The sequence below is a fragment of the Anabrus simplex genome, chromosome 8 (assembly GCF_040414725.1).
Source record: "Anabrus simplex isolate iqAnaSimp1 chromosome 8, ASM4041472v1, whole genome shotgun sequence".
Classification (NCBI taxonomy): domain Eukaryota; kingdom Metazoa; phylum Arthropoda; class Insecta; order Orthoptera; family Tettigoniidae; genus Anabrus; species Anabrus simplex.
Window position 1 is genome coordinate 39,193,332 of NC_090272.1, and position 14,087 is coordinate 39,207,418.

Consider the following 14,087-nt stretch of genomic DNA (forward strand, 5'->3'; position numbering starts at 1 on the left):
TATGCCTGGTGCGAAGAGTATTTAAATGCCTTTTGTATCATGACAAACTATTTAAAGCATAAGTCCTCAACCTGCTTACATTGCTTAAATATCCAAAAAATGAAGCAATTTTGATATTTGGTGGAAAGTCATATATATACTTTTTGTTTGTACCATGCGATATGAAAGAAAGTTCTTGTGGAATATTATTCAATATTGGGGCATTACGAGAAATTGTAGAACCACTTTTAGAAGAGGAACAATATGGCTTTAGGCTTGGAAGATCAACAACAGATCTTATATTTGCTGTTGGGATGCTAATGGAAAAACATTGGGAAAAAGAGAAGCCTTTATATCTACTGTTCCTTGATATCGAAAAGGCCTATGACAGCATACCAAGGGAGCTTATTTGGGAGTGCCTGAGAAAGCTCAAAATTCGAGACAGTCTGATTTCAACAGTTAAGGTGCTTTACAAGAAAACCAAAAGCTGTGTACAAGTCGGTTCTGGACTGTCAAACTGGTTTGAGACAAAAAGGGGAGTACAACAAGGTAGTGCTTTGTTGCCCCTATTATTTATCATTGTAATGGATACCATATTAAAGGTGTTAAAAGAAAAGGGGCAACAAGACTTAAAAGCATTTGCAGATGATGTAGTAATTTGGGGTAACTCAGAGAAAGATGTGGAAGAGAGACTGCAGGGTGGAGTCAGGAGTTTGAGAGAGATGGATTAAACATCAGCAAGGCTAAAAAGGTGGCATTGAAGGTACAGAATTGTGACAATCAGCCAGAAATCATGCTAAATGGCACGAAGTTGGACAGTGTCACAGAATTTAAGTACTTGGATAGTATAATGTCCAAGAATAACTTAGCTAAATATGAAGTAAACAGTCGAATCAGCAAAGGAGTACATTTTTACCTCCAAGTAAGACAGCTACTATGGGATAAACAAGTACCACTCAAAACCAAGATGACGCTGTATAAATCATAGTACAGCCCTATCCTCGCATACAGCCTGAAAACTGGTACATTAAGAAGAAAGGACAACTCGAAACTCCAAGCAGCAGAAATGAAGTTCCTATGCACAATGATCCAGAAGACCAGGGAGGATAAAATCAGGAATTATAAATTCAGAGAAGACGTAGGACTAGAAGACTCCTTACTCCAGAAGATCCAAAAGGCAAGACTGAAGTGGTTTGGTCATGTGAAAAGAATGAGTGCCAATAGGTCTGTGAAACAGGAGTATGAAAGAGAAATACGGGGAAAGAGACCAGTGGGCAGACCTAGAGAAAAATTGACAGACTTAGTGAAGAAGGATGTAGAGGAGAGAGGACAGGATTGGGAGCAGATTGTGAACGAAGAATGGTTCATGGACAGAACAAAATGGAAGGGGCTCGTATACCACACCTGGGAAACTGGAGTTGGTCAACGATAACGATGATGATAATCATTTGTACATCTGTCATAAATACACTTCCCAGGTATATTCACATTTGATCTAATGTAGCATGCCTGTAATCATCATCTCACAAGCAAGGAGATAATTCATATGTTCTGTGGAAGTAGCACGGATAGCACTTTGTTTCAGTTGCAGTTGAATTCACTAATTCTTCATCTAGGAAATTTTTGAGAAAAGAAAATGGGTCAGTTTTTAAGTTTTATTCCAGAAGTACCTGTTAAACCGAGCTTGATAGCTGCAGTCGCTTAAGTGCGGCCAGTATCCAGTAATCGGGAGATAGTGGGTTCGAGCCCCACTGTCGGCAGCCCTGAAGATGGTTAGATGTGGTTTCCCATTTTCACACCAGGCAAATGCCAGGGCTGTACCTTAATTAAGGCCACGGCTGCTTCCTTCCATTTCCTAGGCTTTTCCTATCCCCATCGTCGTCATAAGACGTATCTGTGTCAGTGCGACGTAAAGCAAATAGCAAAAAAAAAAAAAGTACCTGTTAAATGTCGTCGGCTGCAGCTTGTATCCCAGTAAACATATTCTTCAGCAGTTCACATTTTCACACTCACAGTACTTTGTGAAAATGTTCCATTTAATTTAGTAGCCCAATCTTGACATGAAACATACGTCCACACAGATCACATAGAATGGCTGGGGGAGGGCAGGGCTGAGCTTGACGGATCTTCTGTGTTTGTCGTTTATCCTCTTCACATCTTCATCATTCTGCTTCAAACACCGTAACTGATGTAGAACAGTGTGGTGTCAAAGTGTGCGATTCTCAGCAAGCGTATCCCAGGATTGAGTGTTAACTCCAGCTGATCCTTGAAGCACCTCAAAAACGCCTCAAAGGGTTTCCATGAAGTCTTGTGCCAGAGCAGAGTTCACCATACAGGAGTTGACGATGAAGCCTGGTTTTACTCAAATGGAAATTCTAAGTTCCCATGGAGGGAATTAGATATTTTTCCACCAATAGAGCATATCAAAATCAGATCAAAAATTAGACATGCCTTATCCATCTGAGATGGTGGCCAGTGATCGTATCCTCAATGCTTATAGCATGCTCTTTCTCAAGAACTGCAAGGTTGGTGACACGGTCCTCCCATTTGATGTTCAAGATGGATCTAAGTTTGTAGCTGTTTGTCCATGCAACTGATTTGTTAGACTCCATGAATGTCATTCACTTTTCCCGTCAGAGGGATCTCTTTCTGTCATTACAGTACACTGTAACCGTCCAGGCTTCTCCAGCCCTACTAACTTAATATAATATCATTTTACGCGATATCATTTGATATCAAGTTTATCCGCCATCGGCAATTATTTGTAATAACATATTTATTCAACGTCAATCATTTGTAATCAAGGCTTTTTGGAATCACATTGTATATTTGATAACATCGTTTTATTATTTAAATTATTATATTATGTAGGATAAGAATTCATTATGTTGTAAATACGGTCAATATGTTGAGGCATAGTTGTTGTCATTTCATCTCATGTTTGTGTATACGGAGGGTTATTCTTGAAGCTTGGGATTTTGCGTGAGTCATGGGTTTATTTTATGACCAAGGCTAGTAAACAGCGACCCGTGCGCGAGGCTTGCAAGCTGGTCAGCTATATCATCGCCACGCCTTCTGGACTTGTCGAGGAAGAAGAGGAGGGGAGTTGATGCTTCGATCTATCGAATCAGATACTTCGTTGTATATGAGTTTTGAGATTGAACTGTTACCAAGAGTGGGGGTGAGCCCGGATATATACTGATTCTCAACACGAGAACGGGACATTCCGACCTTACAACCTTACAACCTAACTACGTGTACTCCATCACTAGTACTTCTACTGTGAACATCTACTTTGAACGACGTGATTTGATATTTGAAACAGTGTGTGGTCGCTCCGCGACATAGTTACTTTTGTACAATGTGTTATCGCTTCGATACAGTACTTAGATGCGGTAATGTTATCGGATCTGCGTGAAACGAAACAAGTTTACGGCTTGTGTTATTTTCAGTAAATCTTCTGGACGAAGAACTATGTTTAGTTCAATTCTACGGAATTTTGGTACAAGTTGGTACCATATAAATAGTATAGCTCAGTTGGATTGAGATTTCTACTAATATGGAAAAATTCATATCTCTGAATTTTCTCCTCATACGATCAACGCTGATCAGTTTTTACAAGTATAGGGCCAATGTCTAATTTAAAGACTAGGCATGCAGGGAGTGCTAGTCCAGATAGCCCGTACCATATCAGAGAAGGAAGGAAGGATGTCCATGGAGCAAAGTCTACATCGAGAAGAAGAGAACGAGTAACCACGGAAACCAGATGACTTCAACGGAAGCTGCAATTGGTGAGATAAAGCAAGCAATAGCAAATTCAGTAAATTATAAATTCCTCCACGCTTTAAGGAAACTTTTCCGATTCATCTCATTTTTTTTTGTATAATAAATTCATTTGTATTTTATATTGCGTTAATTTTCTTTCTTAAGCGATACTTAATGGTTAATTATTTAAAATCCTACCCCTGTGATTTAAGTATAAGTCTCTATGCTAGTAAATATAAATTTTGGTTTACCCAACCATGGCGCCCAAACATTACATAGAGAAATGGGAAACCATGGAATGTTAATTGTTTCTAGTTGCGTGGCAACTTGCGGGCAAGCCACAAATAGTTTATTTAATATTCATGTGTCCCAAGATAATAACTTTCATCTCCTCAAGTGTTTTGGACGAGAGGGAACAGTTACAACACTACACTACAGTTAACCCCTTAACTGGGTTTGACGCCTAAAGGCGTCAACAGCTGTCACACGAGTATTGGGTTTGACGCCTTTAGGAGTTCTTGTACTTCTAAATGTGTTCTTATGTAAGGTTAGCTGCCTTTAGGCGACTTGCTATTCTTAACCACTTTGCCATCTACTATCATAATTTTAAAAATTCCATTCATATTAGATGTGATTATTGCTGTCCTATTCATTTTTATCCGGTCTCACGCCAGTCGGGTAGTTCGCGCCTAGGCGGCAGTCCGACAGCTGTCTCGTGTTGCCTCGTACTGTCCGCGCCAAATTCCTCGTAAAGGATTTATATGTGTATATGTGCATCAAAATTACCAAATTTGTGAGTTATTGTCGTCGTCGTAGTTGTTGTTACAATACAGTTGTTCTGCTAACTCCATTGTCCATGTTCTGATAACTTTTTGTAAATTGGTCTGTATATGATGGTAAACTGTTCCGTGTGATGTGAACATGGCTTGGTTACGAAAGACGTTGAATTATCTGAGAACCCGCCGACCGGAAGTAGGAATCACTCAAGGAAACTTTGTATTGTATGCCTGTCAAACCAGAGGCGACGGGAAACTATCTACTGCTATGAGGAATGTGACGTGGCACTTTGTGCTTGCCCATGCTTCCGTATTTACCACACTGTGCGCAATTTCTGAATGACCTGTGAACCAGAAAAAATGTGGAACCTATTGATGCATATCTGAAAACTTGATAAATGTCATCATAATAATGAAAGAAACACTTTTTATATTAATTTTTGTATGAACGCACTTTGTATGTATATATTTACGGGTTTACAAGAAATATGGTAATAACATAATGCTATTGAATTTCTACAATATCGCTAATAATTTAAATAAATCAAGTAAAATATATATTTCTGTTGAGTATTTACATCTGCCGCACGCTACTGTACCCATTCCAAAAGTGCACGTTGCACTGAATAATTACCCACTGCCTGGTTGACGTTATGAAACTGTTCCCCAGTTAAGGGGTTAAGCTCAACTAATTCTGAAATCTTCGTATCAGCACCACATTTGTCATCTGTGCAAATTTCATTTACCACACTTCCGAGCTCATCAGCTGGAATGTGTCAACACTTGTTATGCAAAGCCATAAGCCTTTAAAAAAAAAAAAAATCATGAACATGTGTGTCATTGACGATATTCTAACCTGCAAGGAAGGAGATTGGGTGCCAGAGCACTGAAACATGTTGCGCCCTTCCCGCGTCCACCTGCAAGGAAGGAGATTGGGTGCCAGAGCACTGAAACATGTTGCGCCCTTCCCGCGTCCAGGTACAACACATGTGAAAATATCCCAATAGCTGGTGTTCTCTCAGGGTAATTCTTTGTAAAAAATTGTTTAGATTAACGTGGATTCAGAGAAATGACTCGGATCAGGTACGACATAAACATCTCTGGATGAACGTCTCCATCCTATCGCATTTTCGAATCAATCAGTCAGTCATCGCAGGTCTTATAGTAAACCGCATAAAAAACAGATTAAAAACTAAGTCAACATACATCTAACATCTACAAATCACAAACTCACTCACTTAAACATAAATCATAAGAAGAAATTTATTAAGGTAGTTGAATATGAAAGAAAAGGGAACGTAGAATATGCTGAAATTCTTCCAGTTATAACATAACATCAATTATATATGTATCTCATTAAAGTCAGTGCTGGCTTTCAAAAGAAAAATATGGATTTCATTTCTGAGATGAGCTAACATCCTTTACATTTCGTATTGTATGAAAATCATCCAGTTATTCAATTACAATATTAGATTATTTATTAAATTGAAAGAAAGTTTATGATTCGTGTCTCCGATGACTATCATAACACTTAATTTGTATTGCAAGCTGTTGATTTACTTAATTTGTTTCATATTTTTTTTTTTTTAATCTTGCAGTCTGAATCACTTTCTTATTGGTCGCTCATATGTGTGTACTTTTGTTGAATGATGTGCTAAGGTTACTACCCCTATTGCCATCCGAAATCTCGGCACCTATCATTCTAGTCTAACATGTTTACGTACTGGTATATAAATAAATCGTGAATCATCTCTGGAAATATAAAATAATCTACCTCACATTCCTAACTAAAGTAGTTCTTAATTAACCCTATTCATTTCCTCACAACATGCATTTGAACTTTCACGAAGCTTATGTTCTCATGACAAGTTTATTTAAGTGACTCCTCTAACTTTCAATTATGATATCTGGATATTATACGTGTTATTCAATTAGGCTACACATTCATTTCCTCACGATATGTGCATTCCCACAATCTGACATTTGCTATAAGTATTTCCCTACAATAACAGCTGTATTTGACATTGTGGAAACCATTTATTCTTGCCTACGCATATGGGTTTGTCATGCATACCTTGTATTACGTTATTCCCTCGATGAATTTCTTTCATTGTCCTTGCATCACATTATTTGATCCATATTTGAAATTAAAACCTTTAGCATCCATATTTACGTCTTATTGCAACGTATCTTCCTATTACTTTACTCCAATTGCTTCAATTGAATCCATTCTCAACTCTATATTGCTCAATCCATTCAATTAAACTAACAACATAACCATTTTTCTTATATCATAACCTCTTCATAAAGAAACATATATTAAGACATATAAACTTAATTGCATTTTTATTCACTTATTCGGATCATCTTTCTTCTCATAGAACAATGCTTAACCTCTAGCACTTCATAATTCCATTTGATGGCGTAATTCGACAAGCAATAACTCGTATCAATCATAATTCCACTCTATATCATTCCATAATGATGCTAAATTAGCATGAATGGCTTCACAAAACCCATTAATGAAATCTATGCACGCAAATACTCATATCCAGCTGTGTATAATCTACATTCCTACTCACAAATAATTGTATCCTAATTTGCTATCATAATCCACTTGACATATGTTTAGCCACTTCTTTCGAGATATCGATCTTGTCATAATTGGCTGGAATCTCTCCTTTCATCAGGTTTGGTCTTTTGGCTGGTCCATATTCATCTCCAGGTCGGTCCACCTCGGAATTAGCAAGACATCTGCTTCTTCATTCTTGAGCTAATGATAAAATCCAAGAAATCCAAGTAATTGTTCATTATAAAGCTTCTTAAAATAATAATATTCTCTTCTCAATATCCTAGGTCTTTCGTATCAATTCGGACAAACAAATATTTTATACTGGGTTCAGTATCTCCGATCTTATTTTTCCAAAAGAATCTGTAATTTTTAGGATATTTCTATTCCTGAAAGCTTAATTATTTCTCAATTCTTCTCCTAAAAAAAAAAAAAAAATCCTGTATAATTTTCTCTTCTTTAAACTCTGTTTGTTATGAGCTTCAACGAATCGCATCACTTGGAATCGGTCCAACTGGTGAACATATTTTATGCCGCAATTATACTCTTCAATGTTGAATAACAAGTATTAGGCTGTATTTTTCCTTTTACATAAGGCAATATCTTCGTAATTTCAACTTTCGTGGCAATTGTTCTCCTCTTCTGTCGCAGCAGAACTAATACACGTCTGATCTCGATCTGTTCAATTTTGTAAGTGTGATAATAATAATAATAATAATAATAATATATTTTACTTGGTTTTCGAAACAATTCATTTGATACTGTTCTGTTCTCTCCTCACAGCCTTTTAAAATTGTATGTTCCAACTTGGTCATGGCCTCCTATAAACTTCCAACTTAATATTATTTTCCTTACAATTCCGGCCTGTGTGGTGAATACCTCTACTTGACGCCATTTTGAAACAAATCAGAAAATGCAGCAGGCCTGGAAACGACTGAGCTAGTGGCAACAACCCGTGCCAGGCAAAGAAGTAATCCCAAATTTGTATGGACATGCGTTAAGCTCCAATGTCATCTTCAAGGGTACTGTTTTTGTGCTTTTTGTATCAAAACTCAAGATATTTTGAGTCATTGTCTCACTAAAAAATAAGTTTTCCATTTTATTGGCTCTGCTTCCAGAGTCCTGGAACTTTTTTGTGGTGGCATTATAATGTAATTGTATGATTCTCAAGGCATGTCTTCATCAGTGCATGTTCTTTTCTGCAGTTCCAGTATCTGTAGCTGTAACAGAATGTGAGAAACTGATCACAAAGGTCAGCAGTACTAAAAATCATATTCACTTTGGGTCTTATATTTCTCTTGTGCAATGTTTACTAGTTCAATGCTCCTGGGGACTCACGGAAATGCAGTTATTCAATAGTCGATGATGATGATGATGCTTGTTGTTTAAAGGGGCCCAACATCTAAGGTCATCGGCCGCATTCAAGAGTTCATAGAAATATTTGAATATATGTGTGAACTACAGAATATTAAATAGTCATTGTGTCTAATAGTCTTGCTGGAAGGAAGCAATCACCGTATTTCTTGCTTCTGTTATTTCAGAAATATTTTTATAAATAGTACTCTGTGTATTTCAGAAAGAGACTGGCGGTGCTTTAACCCATGTAGGAGCTCATTTGGATCTGTCTGCCTTCTCTTCGTGGGAGGAACTTGCATCCCTCGGACTGGATCGTTTGAAGTCTGCTCTGATGGCTCTGGGGTTGAAGTGTGGAGGGTAAGAGGACACATATCACCAAATGTACTGTGCTGTTGCTTTTGCCTCTCAAATTCCTCTCTGTCTGTTGCTCTACACCATTCCCTGCAAAGGTTTCACTGTTGGAAACATCGCTGCAGGTCCTCATATCGTTGAGTGAGTTGGCTGTGCAGTTAGGGTCACACTGCTGTGAACTTGCATTTGGAAAATAGTGGGTACGAACCCCACTGTCGGCAGCCCTGAAGATGATCTTCGCGTGGTTTCCCATTTTCACACCAGGCAAATGCTGGGGCTGTACCTTAATTAAGGCCACGGCTGCTTCCTTCCAACTCCTAGGCCTTTCCTATTCCATCATCACCATAAGATCTATCTGTCTTGGTGCAAAATATAGCATATTAAGTTTTATTTTTTTAAGTCCTCATATGAGTGATTGTTCATGAGCTCTCCACTTTTGCTTCTACTTCTTCTACAGACTAAAACCTGGTTCCTTTCACTACAGACTTAATCTTTGTGTATAAGACAAAGTTACTGTGGTCTAGCTCAGGTTATGCTAAAAGTATCTTGACAAGCAGCAGGTTATGGTGAAGAATCCATGAACAATTTCACTGACTATTTCCAGCGTAGTGTCTATTTTTGATGTACAAGGACAGCTAGAGCAGGAATTATCTTCATTATTGTCCTATCTCTCCTTAAACTTTATTCTCCCACTTCATTACTGCAGGTCCCGATGTCATAAGTGGTTTATGTGGATCATTTACTGAAAGATATAAATTTGCAGGGAGCATGATGTGAAAATGAGCATTTCAGACAAAATTATCTTTACATCTGTCTGTTTTGAGACTAATTCTTCTGTAGGGGACTCAGGATATATTATTCATAAACTGATGGACAGGTTATAATAAACCATGAACTTAATAATGATTTGAGGTCTACGTGCTTCTTCTCCTTCTTTTCAGAATGCTACTTTTGCATGATTTATTGTGACATGTTGTTTATAGAGCTTGTATAATAGCACCCTGTTGGGAATACTTTGAAAGAAATAGTAATAATTTTAATGATAAGAAATCTCGTTGAGGACAGATTGAGGACAGAAAATAAGGAAAATTGAGGATGAGGTACATTGAAGTAAAACACATATATTAGAAAGAACAAGGAGGATTTGCAGCAAACAAGAGGAAAAGTTGTAACAAACATTGCCATGGCAGCTGCAGAGGAACTCGTAGATGAACGTGGGAAAGGCTGTGGAGCTAGAGGAAATGACAGCAGCTAATGACTGAAGGGTGTACGAAAGAGAAGCAGATCCGACGAGATTGACGAAAGGTCATTTTAATACCCATTTTCAAGAAAGAAGATATGTACAGTATTACCCCTCTTTTACACTTTTCAAGGGACCAAGGAATACTGGTGCAGAAGGGAGGAAAATGCAAAAGGGGGGAAAGTGTAAATCGTGGGAAACAACTTGTACAGGTATATATAAAAATGCTCTGGAAAAGGAGGTAAATGTTACACAAATGCATATTATTAATTTATAGAGTATTTCAATCTCAATCGATTTACTGTACTTGCCTCAAATAAAGGTCCATGTAAGTTAATTACTGTACTGTATTAATTGTTGACTACACTGCCTTTGTAATTCTGCTCATCCTTTGCCCAGGAGAAGGTTACCGGTAGGTGGTTAAAAATTTGTGTAATATATTCTTTTAATATACAGTAGTTACTTTCTTAGAATGGCTATAGAATTATCTAAGATGCAGTATTTTCTCTGAATGAAACATTTCAATTGCTACTATTGTACCTGTATTTACAACATTATTGTACCTGTATTTACAACATCAACACAAATTTATTCCAGATGGAAAACTACACAATCACTGCTTCCTACCAAAATAGTCCAGAATCGATCTCTGTTTACACTTCTTATTTCTTATGACCTCTATTTGTTTTTCAAGCTCATTAAGGTTATGAAAATTATTTTCACCCCCCCCCCCCCTCCTCTACAGATGACAGATACCTGCGTAAAACATCCACTGCTGCACTTGCATCAGAACTGGTAGGCATCACTTCACTGTCTTCCTCTGCTTCATCACTGTCACTGGTGGGAGACTCGGCTGCTGTTTGCTCAGCAACCAACTCCTCCACACTTCTTTCCTCTGCAGTGATCACAGAATCATCTACCTGAAGAAAATCTTCAGTAGTGCAGTCTGACTGCAACATTCTCCATGCATTAGGTAGCAGGTCTTCTTCTTCTTCTTCTTCTTCTTCTGGCATTCGGGATGATTCTTGAAAAATCCTGCTTTCAAGAAACAATTTGAGATGGTAGTGTGCTTCACGGCTTTCCAAGACTTTGCAGTGAAGTGAAGCGCATCCAGGATTGAAACTTTAAATGATGATGGATCCTTTCCAGCGTCCATATGGAATAGTATTTGCTGCACCAGGTTCTTCCTATAAAGCAACATAAAGGAGTGAATAATCCCTAAATCCATAGAAATTCTAACTGCATATTCCTCAAATTAACATCCACAGGATGTGCAAGACAACGATCGATGAAATGAAGGATCTTCCTATTTTGCGCACCCATTTTTGAATCCAGAGCAATTAACTGCTGTCAGAAAAGATCTGAGGTCATCCAAGCTTTATGGTTGACATCGTAGGCAGTAGGTAATGATCGCACATTCTTGAAGCAACGAGGCTTTTTAGATTTCCCTATCACATAGGGGTAGAGCTTCTCAGAGCCATCAGCATTGGCTCCCAACATCTATTTGAGCCTCATCTTGCTGTGTTTCTCACCATGGCATTTATCTCCTTTGAATGCCACTTGCTGGGCAACACACTGGAAAACAGTCCAGTTTCATTTTGGTTAAAAATGTTCCTGGGTCATAATCTTGGTCAGCTTTTGCAATCTTCTATCAATCTATTCTTCCATAGTTTCATCACTAACTGCATTAGATTCCCCACAAACAGTTTTATAGGTTAGGTTGTTCCTTTTCCTAAATTAGTCGATCCAGCCATTGGACGCACTGAAATTTTCAATGCCAAGAATACTTGCCACTTTAAGCACATTTTCCCTTAAGAGCACACCATCAATTGGAATGCCTGTGACTCTTGAAGTTTCAAACCAACTTTTTACAATTTTTTTCCATTTTCTTGTATTTGCAGTATGATGCATACATCCTTTTCTTGGAGAGTGGTCCACATTCTGAAGCACTTGATGTAACGCTTCCTCTGTTTTTCACAATTGTGTTCAGCGTGGATATAGGAAGCTGCAATTTGCGTGGCAATGAAACACGTTCCGCAGTACGAATCAACCTTTTCTAATATTCAAACTTTCTTATCCATAGTGAAAGTTTTTCTTACCTCCTTTTTTTCCATTATTAGCAGGAAAACAATAAAGCAATAACAAAGAAGGATTAACAAATACACACGACGGGAAAGGAAGATCGTGGCAATTCGCTTTGACCGCTCGACTCACATAACATGAACAAAAAATGTGACAAATAACAAAAATACAGTAAATGTGATGGATCAACGACAATAACTTCAACAACTCCAGCAAACGCGAGTGTAAAACAATAACCGTGAAATAACAAACTCAGGCAAGACACACACAGAATCACTTGATAACGTCTCCTTCTTGTGGCTTGTACTGTACTTAGCAATAAAGCAAACACCTGATATCTTCTTCTTCTTCTTATTTGCTGTTTTGTTGGGCTCTGCATTTTTCCATTACCCAGATATTGTATGTGCAGTATTATACATGTTTTTGATTTCTATTGGGTGTTTGTTTACTTGCAATCAAAATTCGTAGGTTTATGGTGGAAAGTTTGTGTGAATGTGAGATTTAGAGAGTTAATTCAACTAGTTGTCGGGTTTGAAAATAAGGTACTTGCTTCATTTTGGTTGAATGCTTGTTAGCATTCTCAATTTCTAGTTGTAAAATTTGAGCATGATGATCTGATAATCCAAAATTTGTATTGGACGCTTGCATTTTAGAACAATGGAAATTAATACAAATGTTGTCTCTTGTCGTAGCTGAGGGGGCAGTTACCTGGGTGGGTGTAAAAATTGTTTTAGATTACAGCTTTGTAGAACATGCAGTAGTTGTGATGTTGACGGAAGGTTTTCTTCAGCAAAATCTATGTTAAAATCACCACAAAGTATTACTTCTGCGCTGCTAATGTTATGAATGATTTGATCTAATTTTCCTAAGAAAATCTCCACATCAGTATCCGGTGAACGGTACACAGTTAACAGAATTACCCTTTTACCACAGGGAAGCTTAAATTCCACTGAAGTTAGTTCAAATTCTAATTCAGAATTATGCACTTCAAGATCCTTCCTTTCTTTACATTCAATTCCTGACTTAGCAAAAATACAAACTCCCCCATACTCTTTATTAACCCAACTGTAATTACTTGCCAGATAATAACCTTCAATATTACTGAGTTCAAGTTCATCATTATTGAACCAATGTTGCACGGAGGTGGTTGCACGCAAGCCAAAGTACCAGCTGATTTATACCCCCAGGTAGTTCACCTACCGCGCAGCTGCCAGCCAGTTTACCAGCAGATGGTCGAACTGGCCCTAAATGGAATGTTTTATATTATCCACCATTCAGTACTTTACCTCTTCCTGCGTCCAGGTCATTCGACGTAAAAGATTCCCAGCCAGCTTCTCAGGGAATGTCATAGATTGGTTCGATTTAACGTGGGATCCATAAAAGACTATCTGACGTGTCGATCACTATATCATCAATCTCAATCTTGCTGATGGACATCAACATCCGACACACCTTGGCAATGATATCCAACTCGTAGATGCGAAAACTTATTTCTAGCTATCTTATCATAATCCTTATAAATAATACACCAAGTTAATCATTACTTCTAACTGTTTATTAAACATAATGATTCGAGAAAGAAAAGGAAGAGAAAAATATTGCTCTGTACAAATTGTTTTCTTTGATTAAATAAGCAACTGCTGAACTGCTGATTCTTCATTTGTACAACTAGCCTACGTATCTTACATTCTACTTGCTTCATATCCATAATTGAAGTAGGTTCACTTCTCCTTTAATATGCTTTCTTATAAGTTAAACTGATCCATTATCATCCAAGTCTAGCAATTCTCATGATTCTAAACCTATTTTTCTTATTCATTTTTGGTCTACTCCTCTAACTGAAGACTGGAGTTTAGTATCACATTTAACCAATATTATGTCCTTTAATATCATCAGTACAACGTCCTACCTAAGGTATTGCTTACTTAGATTTAATAATGTAAACCTATTTTGATTTAAATTGTTTTTA

The 14,087-nt window shown here is 37.6% G+C and overlaps 1 protein-coding gene across 1 annotated transcript in view; it reads left to right on the forward strand.

The window, feature by feature from the left end:
• noi (splicing factor 3a subunit 3 noi) overlaps positions 1–14,087 on the forward strand; it is a 102,141-nt gene that overhangs the window by 48,037 nt on the left and 40,017 nt on the right. The window contains exon 7 of the mRNA XM_067152845.2: positions 8,666–8,802. Coding sequence (XP_067008946.1) covers positions 8,666–8,802 — 137 coding nt within the window. The remainder of the gene's footprint in view (positions 1–8,665; positions 8,803–14,087) is intronic.